Below are 15,676 nucleotides of genomic sequence, written 5' to 3'. Positions count from 1 at the left end.
AAAGCTTTTTATGGGCTTCCAGTCAAAAGAAGAGATGGGTTTGAGTTTGTAGCAGCTTAAAATGCCAGTGATTGGGATCCTAATCTGAAATTCATAGGGGTTTTTTCTATTTCTTCTTAAAGCATGTTCCTCTCCTGTATTGCAAAGGACTTGCAGAGAATTTCAGGAAGAAATTCTTCACAGAAAGGGTTGTCAAGCTTTGGAAGGGGCTGCCCAGGGAGGTGGTGGAGTCCCCATCCCTGGATGTGGTACTTAGTTCTCTGGTTAGTTGACAGGGTGGTGATCAGTCAAAGGGTGGACTTGATGATCTTGGAGGTCTTTTCCAACCTGATTCTGTGATGTGTCCTGCTCTGATTTAACATTGTGTGCAGGATTCTTAAAATGGAAACCTCCACCAGAGGGGCAGAAACAAGAGCAGGTTGTGAGGCAGAAAATACTGCAATTAAAGATAAATGGATCATAATTTGTGAGACTGTATTTGGAAAGATGACTTTAATATGTTAAATGTTAACTCTCACAGTCATATGTGGTGAGAGGAAGGGTTTCAGTTTTAGGTCATGGTATGTATATTACTACATATTTTCAGACTATAAGTGTGGTTTTTGGGTGACACCTTCCCCGTTTCTGGCAGTACACATTTTTTATCCTCCCTTATGAGTTTGTGCACTATTTATTGTTCTGGTCTTGAAGCTCAGCTCACCATGAGCTGACCATTACAGAACTCTGACAAGAACCATTTTCCCTGGAAATCTGGGTCAGAACAAGCCCATACAATAGAAATTGTTGTAATGAAGTTGGCATGTGATGTTCTGTCATGTCAAACAGCTTTGCAGGACAGCCAGGGAACAGGGACAGACACCAATGGCTACTTTAACCCATGCACTGCATGGTGGGACTTGGCAAAAGAAATCCTGACCCAGTGGAATCTCATGAGGAGGCACCTTGGCCAGCTGGTGACCAGTGTAAGAAAGTTTCCCAGCTGCACAGAACTTGTGTGTGTGCTGTGTGGGTGCATAATACAAATAATTGGAAGTACAGTCTAGTGTTTGAGTTCCTTGGAGGTTTAATAGGCTTGGGAAGGAGCTGGTTCTCATTACACTTAGGGGATAGACTGAAGGACTTTGTCTCTTTACAGCCTATTTATTAAATGTTGTCATGTCTGAAAGGTCTGATCTCTCCTTGCACTTGTCCTTCAGATGCTGATTTGTTGGTGACATTGGTGGGAAGGACAAGCTTGTTAACCTTGTCAGGGTGCCATGAATTTCTCTCTTTGAAATAGCTGTTCCTTTTGATAGACTGTCCTTGCTTTTATTCTTAGGACTTGTGCCATGAGCAGGCAACATGAACACACTGCTCTTTGCACAACCACGTTACCTTGTAGCTCCCAAACAAGTTGTTTAAGTCCAGGACAAGATTCATGGTGAAAAATTACTGGCCTGTTAAAAAAAAGGCACTTGAGAAATCAGTTTTAGTTCGTTACATTTCCTAAGATATTTGCCATGAAAACAGTAGGATCAGGTATTTCTATGGAGTTTTTCTGGTTGCTACTCTCCCCTGGGGCTGGAGAATGCTCAGGGAAGGGTATTTGCTGTGGACTTGGGAGACCCCATGGAAGCACAACATTAATGGTTTTGGTGCAAAGTTTGCTCTCTGTGGCATGAAAAAAAACGTGTGAATTGAGACTAGAGAAGAAAATTTGAAGAGAATGTTAAGTGGAGATGAAAGGATAACAAATCATGGAGTTAGGAAGAAAGATAATTTCAGAAACGACAATATTTAATCAGAAGAAGATAATCCACCATTCTTTTTTCTAGGACCTTGCAGACAATGTGATTTTTTTTTACAGCATTTCAATATTTCAGCTACAACCTGTGCTAGTGATAATCAGAGGACTGGGATAGTTTACATATGAAATATAAATTCTACCTACATATTGCACCAGTGTGGCGAAATGGATTGTCAGATCCTAACACTGCATGTAAATGGATTTTCCACCCTTCTGTTTCAGTTTTAATTTAACTACAAGAACATTGTCAACATATGAGGTTGGTTTTTGACACCTTACTTAACATTTCTTTTATTGTTAAAAGTTTTAAGTTGCAATTGCAATGAAGTAAGCAAGCAAATAAAATAAACAGGGAAGAGTTCCTGAAAGGTTTAGATGCTGCTCAGGGCTTTCTCCACCCTCCCCACACAGTTCTTGTGCCTTAATGCCTTGCTTGGCAAGGTGGATGCAACTAGTCCAAATTGGAATTCCCACTGGAGTCTAGTTTGCTGACACCCAGAGTAACAGGGAGTTTAGGCTTTAAATAAAAGTTTATTGACAAAGGTAATTCACTCAGGAATAAGTTGAAATATTTGCAGAAGGTGTTATCCTAGAACATCTTTGCCTGAGGATGTAATTATCGTGGCATGATGTTTTGAAGTGGATTAATCTAAACGAAAAAAACCCGCATGTTCCAAATTTGGAATAAGTGTTTCCGTAGGAATTGTTTTTACAGAGTGATTGTGGTCAGTCTCCCTGTCTAGACAAGCCATTGGAGTTCTTATGGCAAGAGAGTCCTTATGGTAAGATAATAAAGCAGGTTTGTGTGTCTCCTTTTGTGGTGTTCCTTGTCATATCTCTTTTAGTGGGGAATGAACAAAGGCAAAGGGCTTGAGATGTTGGCTGTTGCTTTGGTGAGAGGGCAGAATTTTGGCATTGAAGCTGCAGTGGTTGGAGGGCAGTCTGCTCCAAGGCTCTGGAGTTATGTTAGCTTTGAAATATTAGATATTTTAACAGCATTCTAGTAAAATACTGTGAGAAGACACTTAGAAAATGGCAGCAAGGTTTCACAGCCCTGTTTGAAAGTCTTCCTGGAGTGAACCAAGAGTTTGTGATCTTTCAATCCCATCAAACTACTTGTGTTGTGGGAAGAGGCTGCAGCTCCCACTCATAATTTGGCTTTTGATAGTTAATTGTGATTGTTCTTGCAGTGTGCTGATCTCAGGCACTCTCAGTAGGTGCCTGATGATGCCTGTTTGTCACCAGTGGAAATGAACTTTAATTTCTCCCCAGAAATGATTGTTAAGGGTTCAGTGAACTTTTCTTTCTTCTTGCAGGTTTTAAGACCCTTTTGAAAGGAATTTCAGGGAAATTCAGCAGTGGAGAACTTGTTGCAATTATGGGTCCTTCAGGAGCTGGGAAGTCAACGCTTATGAACATTCTGGCAGGATACAGGTCAGTAACACTGAAAATCCCAGGTTAAGATAAACAGAAGAAATCTTACCCCAGTCTTTGTAGGAAACAGGTATTTCACAGATTTTGAATTAGATTCTTGCTTATATTTTTTCTGTTTGTCCTGTTCTGATCACGTTGGATTTATCTCTTAACAAGTCTGATCCAAAAATAAGAAGCAATTTAAAATCCCAAACACACACACACAAAAAAAAAATCAAAATCTCCTTTTTGGCTGTTTAACAAATCTGACTCAGTGTCTTATGTTTGTGACATTTTTTAAATCACATTTTATAACCACTTGAAGAAATTACTCCTTTAGTCACCACTTCGTTGTTTTGTTGTCTTCCTGACCAAACTGCAGTGACTGAAGGGACTCTGCTGAATCCCCTCTTGTATGGGCAAATACAAAGTCTCTGGGTTGTTGTCATTTGAGGCATAAGGAACAGGATAGAAAAACCTAAAAAAACCCCTGTTTTTAATGCTTTGTTATTTTTTGAGACATTCATATAAGACAGGACACATTTTGTACTAACTCTGTGTAAAATTTCCATCAGCGTTGCAAGAAGCCTTGTAGGAACAAGAGCATAATCTTGAAATAAAATTATTTCTAGCCACTGTACCAATTTTATTCCATAGTTGCAATAATTACTTAACAATTCCACTTACTGAGGCCTGTGGCAGCACAAGTGAGGGCAGGATTCACCTCTGGTTATTTTCTTGGTTGGTTGCAGAGAGACAGGCATGAAAGGAGAAATCCTCATCAATGGGCAGCCCCGCGACCTGCGCTCGTTCCGCAAAGTCTCCTGCTACATCATGCAGGATGACATGCTCCTTCCTCATCTGACTGTCCAGGAAGCTATGATGGTGAGCTTTGTTTCTTGCTTCAATTTAGGAAAAAATGGAAGAAATCTCTGGGTGTTGTGCATGTGTTCTCACTCCTGGCAACACCACAACCCCTTATCTCTGATCCTACTCAGTGAAAGTGCTCGGACTGTAACGTGCCCTTGAATTCCATTTCAGGGTCATTCTTCTAAGGGTTGTGTGAGCTTTCTTAGCTTTGCAATTTACAATTTGTAACCAGCATTGTGATTTAGAAGAATATCTAAGGCTCTTCTCAGACCTCCTAGGGAATGGAACCTGAAATTCTTCACAAATGAGCCTTTTGTAAGCATGATCTGTTTTTACTTGATGAGTAACCTTATCTCTCCTTTTCTACCCATCTTCCATGTTCTCACTGCTAAACGTAATTTTACTTCAGCATGGTCTCTCTGCTCTTTCTACTCTTTTGTACCTTTTCTTTATTAAAGGCATTGTATTTCATCGTGGGAAAACAACAGGAACAGAATAATTCCAAGACATCCAGGCAACATAAATTCTTCTTACTGTTTTTTCTATCATCAAGAAGTTTGCAAATTGCCAGCTTGACCAGTTAGTTTAGAAGTGCTTCTTTCTCAGCCTGAGAAATGAGCCAGTTTTTTTCTGAGGTTGTTACCAAAATAAGGCTAAGGTTGCTCACACTGCTGGCATCAATTCATGAATTTTAAGGCCAGAAAAAATCACTGTAGTTTTTATGTAGCTAATTTTTTCTGCAAAAGCTCTTTTTTGTGAGGAAGTTTTCTTCTCTCTTGTTTATTTGAGTGTAGTAGTCAGAATCCCACAAGAGCATTTTTGTAGAATTGGGCTCAGGTTATACTTGCTGTCTGAATTAATCAATCAAGGCTCTGACAAAAATAATTGTTTAACAGTTTAATTGCTTTTAATAAAGGTTAATCATGATGTTTTGTGGAGCTGCCTCTCAGGACAGCAGATGACATCTTTCATGAGATTATTTATTTCTGTGCTCATTTGTTTGCATCCTGGAGAATGGCAGAGCTCAAGTTATCCTTGTGATGTGGGTGAAGCACAAATAAACTGTGTTTCCAGTGTTGCCTGGGAAGCTACTGGCTCTGCAAAAAACATGACTCTACCATCTTCCTCTCAACCTCTTTGACTTTCAGAATGGCCTTTCTTTCTTACATGCTTTTTGTCAGGTGCTCCAGTGATTGCTTTAGTCAAACTACACTCAGTTACTGCACAGGCGTATGTGATGCTTGTGATTGGAACATTATAGTTCAACTTCAGATTTGTTGACTGGATTGAAAGCAGTTGTTTAAATTATACCTTGAAGTGTTGTGCTGTCACTGATGGTTCTGCTTCAGACCAGTTCAAAATCAAATTGCATTGTTTTTGCATTCCAGGTATCTGCTCATCTGAAACTTCAAGAGAAAGATGAAGGGAGGAGAGAAATGGTATGTACACTGTCCATCAAAGTAAGAATTTTAGGGCATGCCAAAGAGCCATGAAGTGAGCTCTGTAAAGCAGGCATTTTTATCTAACCTAGAATTGCATTGGACTTGCAATGATAAAATAACTCTTAACCCCAAAGCTGAGGGGAATGGTCACTGCAGTCTCCACAAAAGTTCCTTTCAGTATGAGAGTGGAAAATTGCAGAACATTTACTGAAATAAATGCACACATTTTGTGGGGTTCCTTTTAATGTGCTTTAGCAGCTTAGGTTCTCTTATGTGTGTGTCTGAGGGCTCAGGCATCTCATGTGTGGTGAGATAAATCAGTTGTGTGTGGCAATGGTGAGTGTTTGCTTTAATTTTTCCAAGGGCTGATGAAAAGCTCAGCAGTTCTTGTAACTGCTGCAGAAATCTCTGTGCTCATGGTTGAAAGAACAGATGTTTCTAGCTGTGCTGGTGGGCATATTGTTGCACTGGACAAGTTAATGCAGTTACAATTAGGACCATACCAATGTATTTTGAAGGTGTGTTGGGTCACTGAGGTTTGGGCAAGCAGAAAACCAGGCTAAAACATACTCATATCTTTCCTAAACCACCTGAATGAGTTGCAGCATTTACTCTTGCACATTTGCTGCCCTGCCCTGCCTGCTGCTGACAAAGGGTTTTCCCAAGGGGCAGAGAAGTCCTGGTGTGTTTTGCCCATGGAGATCTGTAACCCAGTGGGACCTGCACTAGGAATTGTCCTCTTCTCACCCATCCGTGGTGAAAAGTACACACTTTTCCTGAACTGGCAACTTCCTAGGAAGAACAGCTATTTTTGTGGCTGTCCTTTGTATTTATTTCCAAATTGAAGCAATTGGCATTTCTTCAGACTCAGAATCCTTGAAAATCAGAAAGAGCTTCAGAGAGATAAACTTAACAGGAATCAACATGTGTTTGGTAGCTCAAGATTGGTTACATTCTCTCAAATACTTTTTAAAAATAAGCTAAACACAGATTTTTTTTAATTGGAAAATAAGATTGTTTAGAAACAACTGTTGATTTTACTTGTACTATAAAAGTCTTGAGTCATTTACACTTTAGTAAGTGAAACCAGGCAAGTTAATTCACTTGTTCACACTGTCACTGTCGGTACAAACAACTTTTTGAGGGAAAAATTATGCTGTATATGTTTATTCAAGACATTTTAGGACATTTTCTGGTTAATGTTACTGGCCTGTGCTGGACTAGATAATTCATTTTATTGTTGTAAATTGTAGCGTAAATGTTTATCATAGATAAATGTTCTGAATTTATGCACTTGCACTAGCAGGATTACAGAGTTGTTTAAAACAGGGACAAGTGAAAAATCCCCCAGTTCCTCTTTCTGGTTGGCTCAGCTTGTGCTGCCCATGTCCTGTAGCATCCTTCCCAGAGATCAAGGGAATGAGGAGCTTAGGATCTCCTGTCTGAGAACAAGGGTTAGTGGGGTTTGTTCTTTTTTCACTCCCTCTCAATGAGAGAGTTTGCTCCTGGAAATCAAAATCAAGACAAGCAAAGGGCCGGGCCCTGATTAGTCTAACAAATTTTACCAGGTCAGCCACCCTTTCTGGAAAACTCCCTCCATCCAAGCAATGAATACTTTCAAAAACGATGGGCTTCTTTTCCTATACTACAGTGAAATGTTAAATGCCTGGTATTTTTTCTACCTTTGAAGTGGTACACTTTTTAAAATGCCTGAGCAATATAGCTTGGATTCACTTGTTTTTATATCCATGCTTTTACTGATGCCAAAGAGCTATTTTCCTTATGTAGGGCTACCAGGGCAGATCTACAGTCACTGAAACTGAAAAATTCATAGTGCCTGGGATTGTTCTCCTTTTGCTCCAAAGGCCCTGGGACAAGCTGTGCCCTTCCTGAGGCTGTGCCTCGAGGAAATCCCAAACATCTGAGAGTAGGTGTGACAACTGAATTGACTCTGGGGAGAATGAAAGCCCTTAAAATCAATGGCTGCACTTTAAAGAGCAGACTGTGAAGAAGAACAGAGGAGATAAAGCAGGTCATTGCTCTGTAGAAACTACTGACTTCTGTTATGCAGTTCTCCAGTCCCTTGTAGATACAACCGAGAAGTTCTATTGAAAGAAACTTCTTGGTTTCTCTGTGATAACCCCTCACATGCTGCACAGCTCTTTTGATGTCAGTGCCATACCCATAACCATACAGCAATAGAAGAACTGATATTCACTCCACTTTCATAGGCAAGGCTTCTATACTGAGTGAGGTTGTATAGGACAAACAGGTAGAATTTGGGTCAAAATAGCAAATGATAGGTTGTTAATGCCCACTGATTCTAATAAACACTACAATGGGTGGAAAAAGGCTTCAGTGTGTGGTTGATGAAACAAAGTTATGAGTGAGTTTACAATCTGCATGAAAATCTGTAAGGTGGCTTTTGTGTGTGTGTGTTAACAGCCTGGAGTGTTTTATTTCCTGCAGGTAAAGGAAATACTGACAGCCCTTGGTTTGCTGACATGTGCCAATACGAGGACTGGGAGTCTTTCTGGAGGCCAGAGAAAGCGTCTTGCCATTGCTTTGGAGCTGGTGAACAATCCCCCTGTCATGTTTTTCGATGAACCAACCAGGTATTTCAAGGCCAAAAATTAAAGATAGACAAATACTGGTTTGTATAGCAGAGCAGCACTACAGAAAAGTTATTCACCTCTAAATCCTTGGAAAAGGCTCATTTTGTGTTGTCTGTAAGCATTGAATAAGGCCACAAGAAATAATTTGATTTTGGTACTTAGTGCCTTGGGTCACTGCTGTGACTGCCAGACCATGGGCCTATAAATATATTTAAAGAAGACACAAGCTGAAGCAGAAAGGGAGGGAGGAAACTATTTTCAGCCTGTGGCATGGATTTTCTTTTTCAACCACAGGTAGCTTGAATATAAGCATTTTAAAATGTGACTTTTAGTAACAAATGTGATCAGTCTAGGAGGCTGGGAAAGCTATAAATATGTATCTGTTCATTAAAGTTGGGAGAATTTAAATCTGCAGTCTTAAAATGTAGAAGTCCCTTAAGGCAGCTTTGAGAATACTCTGTTTTTCATTCTCAGGCATGCTTCCAACTTAATTAAAAGAATGATGGAGAAATACAAGCATAAGGTTGGCATATGATAAAACTCAACTGCTACAGAGAAAATTTGTAAAAGGATAATAAAGAGAGACCAAGTTGGCAAATCCATGTGCCTGTGGACCTGTGGATAACAAACTTCTTTCTTTTTCTTCAGTGGCTTGGACAGTGCATCATGTTTCCAGGTTGTCTCTCTGATGAAGGCTTTAGCCCAGGGTGGCAGGTCCATCATCTGCACAATTCATCAGCCCAGTGCAAAACTGTTTGAGCTGTTTGACCAGGTATCATTCTCAAACTTCCTCTCTGTGCATGGTTTAGGTAAATTTTACTTTCAAGGCTACACTCTCTAAGTGAAAACATGAATTATTTTGGTCTGCAGCTACAAATCAACTAAAGAAATTAAATGCATAAGAGCAAAATATACTTTTTGGTTATGTTTTCTCCTTTCCATGTAATATTTTTAGAGGAATCTGGCTGGTATGTTTGTGAAATCATGATTATTGTGCCTTCACCCACCACTGCTTCTGTGCACAGACTTGTCAGTAAAATAAATTAGAGTCATATAAAAGCAGAAGAGCTTTAGTGTCAATGTCTGCACTGTTGCTACTAGGTATTCTCATCCTTGTTACACAGGTGTAGATCCAGAAGAGTTTATTCACATGAAATAATTGAACTGAAGTCTGTTGGAGAACTTTTCTTCAGCCTAACAATGGGATGTGGACCATGTGTGTTTAGATTAGATATAAATCTACTTTCATCTTGTTAGGAGATTTAAATTAGATTTGTGAGAGCTGAGAGAAAACCTACTACACTATGGGTGAACAAGCTCTTGCAGATTGCCAGTCTGGCAGGGAGATTTATTTAAAGGCAATAATGTGGCTAAAAGTAAGAATAATCAAGCTGTTCCCCATTGCTGTGCTGTCCCACCTCTCCTTCCATTCCTGCATTCACCAGCCTCATCTTTCAGCCCAAAATATCCATAATTAAATGGAAATTAAATGGCTTGGCTCTACAGTTTCTTGCCTATTTTCAGCATATGTCTAAGGCTGGAATGAGTGTGTTTCTGTGTTAATGTACTTTAAGTCCTGGAGGGAACATTTGCAGAATTCAAACCTTAAGCGTTTAATTTTCCATTACTTATAATGTCATGCAAAAGTAATTTCAAGTGGGGACAAATCTTCCCAAGGTGTTCTTCCCACAGGGACAAGAAGATATCATTAGATTCATGGATTGCTATCATAGAGGTAGCAGGTTCAAATATTTTGATACTAATTCACATTTTTCTTTTTTTCCTTTATTTGCCTTGTTTTCCAGCTCTATGTTTTAAGTCAAGGTCAGTGCATTTACCGTGGGAAGGTGACAAACCTAGTCCCTTACTTGAGGGATTTGGGGTTGAATTGCCCAACCTACCACAATCCAGCAGATTTTGGTAAGTACAATTTGAGTAGTTCATTTAATTTTGTTTGTATTAGATTAGCACTTTCAGGGTAATGGGGACCACGATGCCTTTTGCACTTTTGTACATATATTCTTAAGGGTGTCTGTACATATATGTACCAAAAATCAAAATATAATTATTCAGATTTTTTCCTAAGTAATTTGAATGCCATCTAGTGGTGCATTTTAGTGAATATTTCTCTCTGGTTGTAGTCCAGGAGATGAAAGATACAGGATATTCTTTAGTGTTTCAGTAATTATTCTTGGTGGGTTTTCAAAGTGGCTCCAGCATTCTCTTGTTCTGAATGTTGAACATTACCACTGGGGTATTGTACAGCTAATAACACTGAGGGGTTTTTCAGTGTTTCTTAATTCCAGAGAAGCTGGAAGGACCACAAAAATAGACCTGTCATTTTTATTAGCAGGACTATCCTCTAAAATGGTTCACTTTAGCTCCAGGATGATGAGAACTCTCTGAAGATTTATGGAAAGATACACTTAAATTTTGTGTACATGCACAGGAATTTGCATGTGGCATTTTAGAGCCTATTCCAGACAAAACTTCTGTCAGAGCTCCAAAATCATGGGGGTTTGGTAACAAGGCTTGTAACTAGTCAGTAGTGTAAACCAGTAACTTTAACTTCTGATTTTTGTAGTCATGGAAGTGGCATCTGGTGAATATGGAGACCAGAACAGCCGACTGGTCCGGGCAGTGCGGGAGAGGATCTGTGACACGGACTACAAGAGGGATGTGGGTGGTGAGAACGAGCTGAACCCCTTCCTCTGGCACCGGCCTTCTGAAGAGGTATTTTGTACATCCCAACCAATGGGCATGGCTGGAGGCTGGAGGGGGAGGAAGGGAGTTTAAATCCTTGGTCAGCAGAGGTTACTGGGCACGTTCCGCTGGTGCGAGTGGGGTTTTGTGAATGGAAACTAAGCAAGGTACTGCAAAGAAATCAGTTTATCCTGGGGTGTGTTTCTGCAGGATTCCTCCTCCACAGAAGGCTGCCACAGCTTCTCTGCCAGCTGCCTAACCCAGTTCTGTATCCTCTTCAAAAGAACTTTTCTCACCATCATGAGGGATTCGGTAAGACTGCCCTCATAACAATTTTTGTAGCCAAAAGGTGTATTCATTTGGGTGTGAGATACTGTAATACCCCTCAAAGGTCACATCCTACAGCCCAGCCATGGAGATTATCACAGAATTTCAAAGGAGAGAGACTGATCTTTCACTCTTGCTGTTAACTGTACCATCTTCATTGTGAACAACAGCTTTCTTCTCAGGACTCAGAAGCACCTGGCCTAAAAACCTAAAGCTTAAATCCCCTTTGTGCTGGCAGGTTCCTTATACAGTCCTATTGAAAAGTGAATGAGAAGTTGTACTCGTGTGTCAGAAAATTAGGTTTTCCAGAAAATTCAGGATGACAGAAATAATAACTTGAGTGTGATGTAAAGTTAATACTTGAATTCTATTCTTGGAAACAGGAAATTGGTAGATAAAAATTTGGCTTCTCTGAAAAGGGAACATTTTTGTTTTCATACATTTAATATCAAGATGAAGGAAGTGTCATAATAAAATTCTTCATTCCCAAGGAAAAAGAAAAAGCATATCTTTCACCTTTTTTCTTAAAAACAAACAACCCTCATCCCAAGCCCTGCAGTGTTCCTTCAAGCTGTGGTCCCAGGAGTACACACATTCATTAAATGTTTGGGGTGCCTAGTTGTTTTTCCAGCTTATTTCTTTGCCATAACTTGTTCCTCTCTTGTTGTTTTGCATCCGCAGTTTACATGGCATTTGTCAACAAGGATTAATTAATTAATTTCAATTGAGAAATTCTTTTAAGGGAGATTCAGATAACTGAGTGAACTGGTCTGTAGTATAAACAGTGAATTAAGATCATGGGAAACTGTAACTTATTTTCTGATGAATAGATTGAAGAACACTGTCATTTTTAAGCTTTTTTTTTCTGCTCAACACTAAAGGCTTGCAGTTCCTCATTTTGTTATTTCTTTTGTTCTTGGAGGAATACTGTATTGCAGATGACACAGAAAGCTAATTTATGCCTCATGGAGTTAGTTTGGTTTATACAAGCTTGAAATACCTTTTCTGCTTCTCTTCTGCTCTGGGAAATTTATATTTTAGTCAAAGAGAAAGTCTCCTTCTCCTGATGAACGAGAGTCACTGGCTCCATGATGTTGTCAGAGTAAGATTTCAGGTTCCAGCATTTGCAATTTCTGCCTGTATTTACTGGAAGAAATACTCATCTGTGTGGTTGAAACTGGGAAGCTCATAGTTTTTCTTAGCTGAAGGCCAGTTTACCAGTAGGAATTGGACATTTGGAATTAGATGGACTTTAAGGTCCCTTCCAACCCAAACCATTCTGTGATTTCTGTGTAATGTCTTCTGGACATAACAACTCCATTCTGCAGTCTGTATGTCTGATTTCAGCCATGTTGTCACTGTTTCTGAGCCCAGACTTCCTGATCAGAGTATTTATTCCTCTTTCCTTACTCACAGGTCCTGACACACCTGCGCATCACCTCACACATCGGCATTGGGCTGCTCATCGGGCTGCTCTACCTGGGCATAGGCAACGAAGCCAAGAAAGTCCTCAGCAACTCTGGCTTCCTCTTTTTTTCCATGTTGTTTCTCATGTTTGCTGCTCTCATGCCAACTGTCCTCACCTGTGAGTACCAGTAATTCTGTTACATCAATGGGGAAGGAGATTGCAGAAAGGTGGGAGGGTGTTGTGATGTATCTGTTTTGTGTAAGAGAACTTTGAGAATGTGCTGCTGCCTCTGAGATAAATTTATTCCCCTGGGGGGATAAATCTTGCAGCCACAGGAGCACAGCTGCAAGCAAAGATAGGCTTGGCCAGTAGCACTTCTCTGTCCCTGCTTTTGTTAGTGTTTCTCAACACAGACAATTCACTGTCACAGTTCTGGACTGGAATTTCCCCTTGTGGCAAGTTCATCTCAGCCATGTCATGAGCTTGGAGTTGGTCTTGGGAAGGATTTAATAATTTCTTTAGGACTTCTAAGTCATAACTGCTACATAAAATCAGTTTGTTCGTGTGGTGTCAGAAGCAAACTTCTGCAGTATGGGCTGTCAGGGAGTGTGGAACTTCCTTTGGGAGGGCTGTTATTTTGGATACCCTATTAGACCAAAAAAGAATAACCAAATTCTTTAAGTTTGGGCACCGCTTTCAATTGAGAAATTCTTTTAAGGGAGATTCAGGTAACTGAGTAGACTGGTCTGTAGTATAAACAGTGAACAACTCTCAGGCTTGACCTCTTACATTTCATTACAAATCACTGAAACCATTGCTGCTCTGGCAGAGACCTGAGAGTTCTAGTCCCACCATGGCCCTGCAGCAGTGCAGGATTAGATACAGATAAACTGTGTTATTGTGTGTGACAATATTGCACACTGACAATCTAACCTGATAATTTGTGTTCTCTGCAGTTCCCCTTGAGATGGGAGTGTTTCTTAGAGAGCACCTGAACTACTGGTACAGCCTGAAAGCCTATTACCTCGCCAAGACCATGGCTGATGTTCCTTTCCAGGTATGTGCTCCACTCTTCAATAAAGTAAGAACCATATAAGTTTGTGACCAGCCCACTTGCCAAGAAGATTAGTGCTGTTCTTTTATCCCTCTGAACAGTGGAGAAACCAACTGTCCATGTGTGTCTGCTGAAGCTTCAGGGCCAAGTCAGAAGCACCATAAGAGTGCAGGACTTCACCAAAGCTGACATCTGACCCAATATTATTTTAGTAAATAGATGACCATCTTGGCTTTGTTTGCAGAAGGGGAATTCAAAAGGGCTATAAGTGAGTGGAGTCTGTTTTCTAATGCCCAAGTAAGAGAGAGATCACAGTGTGTGGCATTCAGCCTTGCCTGTCACGCAATGGAAAGACTGAGACCTGTGGATTAATTAGAACTACCCATGTTTTTGTTTTGGTGTAGCAGTGGCTTTAAAGTTTGGCTTTAATGTACTGACTCTGCATCTATCTCCTTTCAGATCATGTTTCCTGTGGCTTACTGCAGCATTGTGTACTGGATGACTTCACAGCCATCTGATGCTCTCAGATTTGTCCTCTTTGCAGCCTTGGGAACCATGACATCCCTGGTGGCTCAGTCCCTGGGCCTTCTCATAGGTGCAGCCTCTACATCCCTCCAGGTACTGATGGTGTTTTGTGGTCTCACAAGAACCCTGCTGTCTCCTAACACTGTGACTACTGCTGAGTCCCCAAGATATTTGTTGAGAGGTGACAGGCAAAAAGTTATCTTGGTCTGATAGAGCTCTTGGTGTTTCCCATTAGCACCAACTTAAACATGTGAGGCTCTGAAGTTCCTTCCCCACCTGAATAGGGGCTGTGCCTGCCCCTGCTTGAGTGGATTGTCACTTCATATTCATCCCAGACTGAGCAGGTCCTGGAAACTGCAGGACTCTGATGCATTTCTGTGTCCCTACAAAGTGGAGGTAGGACCGGTATCTCAGGAGAAGGTTCTTCCACACATGTCAAAAAAGGTTGGAGAAGGAAAGGTAGGAAAAGGCTTGCTCAGAAACCAGACTTCCTCAGAGGGAGGGAGAGAAGCAGCTGTTGGCATGGCTGAAAGCTAGTTGTGGATCTCCATTCTGCTTCTTGGCAGATGTGCTGAGGGGACCATTCCACAGCAGAGCTGTTCTGAGCTGCTGGTGATAACAGATGATACTGACTTCAATATGCATTGATGATACCAAGATTTCTGCAGTAGAAGACTTGATTCCCTCTCTGTGCCACCCTGTGAAGACCAGCATAGCCCTATTGTGTGATCCTGGTGCTTCTGCCATTCCCAGAGATGCCTACATGGCTCTTTCCCCTGGAGGGGATATAGAGAGGGCAGGCTGGAGTTGGGCCAGATCTGTCATCCCCACCAAAGCCATCCAGCTGGAGATGTTCCTTGTCCTCTTCCCAATGTTTCAGGACCAGTTGAAGCTACTGTTCATGTGGGATTTAATGAGAAGGGAGGTCTGTGTGTCCTCATTGGGGAGTGAGAGAGAAAGGATCATATTTAGAAGAGAGGTCTCACACCCATAAAAGCAATGGAGTCAAGAGTGTCCATCTGGCTCTGTAGATTCCTCGGGGGGTTCTTGTCCTTCAAAGGACAGATCCCAGCACAGCAGTGTTGTCAACTAGTAGGAGGGTTTAGGAAGAGGAGAGGGACCCCTTTTCCTCCACTAACAGCACCTCCCCATCAGAAGAAATTTCATAAGAAAAAAGAAATCAGTAATTTTCTAATATTTGGAACTGTGTTGATTTTGAGGAGTAGCATTAATTGCAAGAGTAATAAAAGAGCAAGTTAATTTTTAATTTTTTTTGCTACCTTTCTGACAAGAAACTGTCTATTTGTTCTCTTCACAGGTGGCAACGTTTGTGGGCCCAGTTACTGCCATCCCAGTTCTTCTGTTCTCTGGGTTTTTTGTCAGCTTTGATACCATCCCAACATACCTCCAGTGGATGTCCTACATTTCCTATGTCAGGTACTGCTAAGGAGGCCTTCAGCCTCCCACCTGGAAATGCTGTTTGCTTGCCTTTGCTTGCTTGGTTGGTTATTCTGGGTGCTAAGAGACTGCTCA

General features: G+C 40.9%; 1 protein-coding gene across 2 annotated transcripts in view; it reads left to right on the top strand.

Moving 5' to 3' along the window:
- Positions 1-15,676, top strand: part of ABCG1 (ATP binding cassette subfamily G member 1) — a 55,377-nt gene that overhangs the window by 31,085 nt on the left and 8,616 nt on the right. For both annotated transcript variants that reach the window (XM_071566444.1, XM_071566453.1), the window contains exons 3-14: positions 3,103-3,220; positions 3,952-4,084; positions 5,458-5,508; positions 7,981-8,126; positions 8,775-8,898; positions 9,932-10,046; positions 10,711-10,859; positions 11,040-11,141; positions 12,573-12,741; positions 13,521-13,621; positions 14,078-14,236; positions 15,462-15,580. In XM_071566444.1, coding sequence (XP_071422545.1) covers positions 3,103-3,220; positions 3,952-4,084; positions 5,458-5,508; positions 7,981-8,126; positions 8,775-8,898; positions 9,932-10,046; positions 10,711-10,859; positions 11,040-11,141; positions 12,573-12,741; positions 13,521-13,621; positions 14,078-14,236; positions 15,462-15,580 — 1,486 coding nt within the window. The remainder of the gene's footprint in view (positions 1-3,102; positions 3,221-3,951; positions 4,085-5,457; positions 5,509-7,980; positions 8,127-8,774; positions 8,899-9,931; positions 10,047-10,710; positions 10,860-11,039; positions 11,142-12,572; positions 12,742-13,520; positions 13,622-14,077; positions 14,237-15,461; positions 15,581-15,676) is intronic.

Source organism: Pithys albifrons, chromosome 1, assembly GCF_047495875.1.
Source record: "Pithys albifrons albifrons isolate INPA30051 chromosome 1, PitAlb_v1, whole genome shotgun sequence".
NCBI classification, from domain to species: domain Eukaryota; kingdom Metazoa; phylum Chordata; class Aves; order Passeriformes; family Thamnophilidae; genus Pithys; species Pithys albifrons.
The sequence above is the reverse complement of the archived record's forward strand: the minus strand, read 5'-3'. Positions and strand labels throughout refer to the sequence as shown.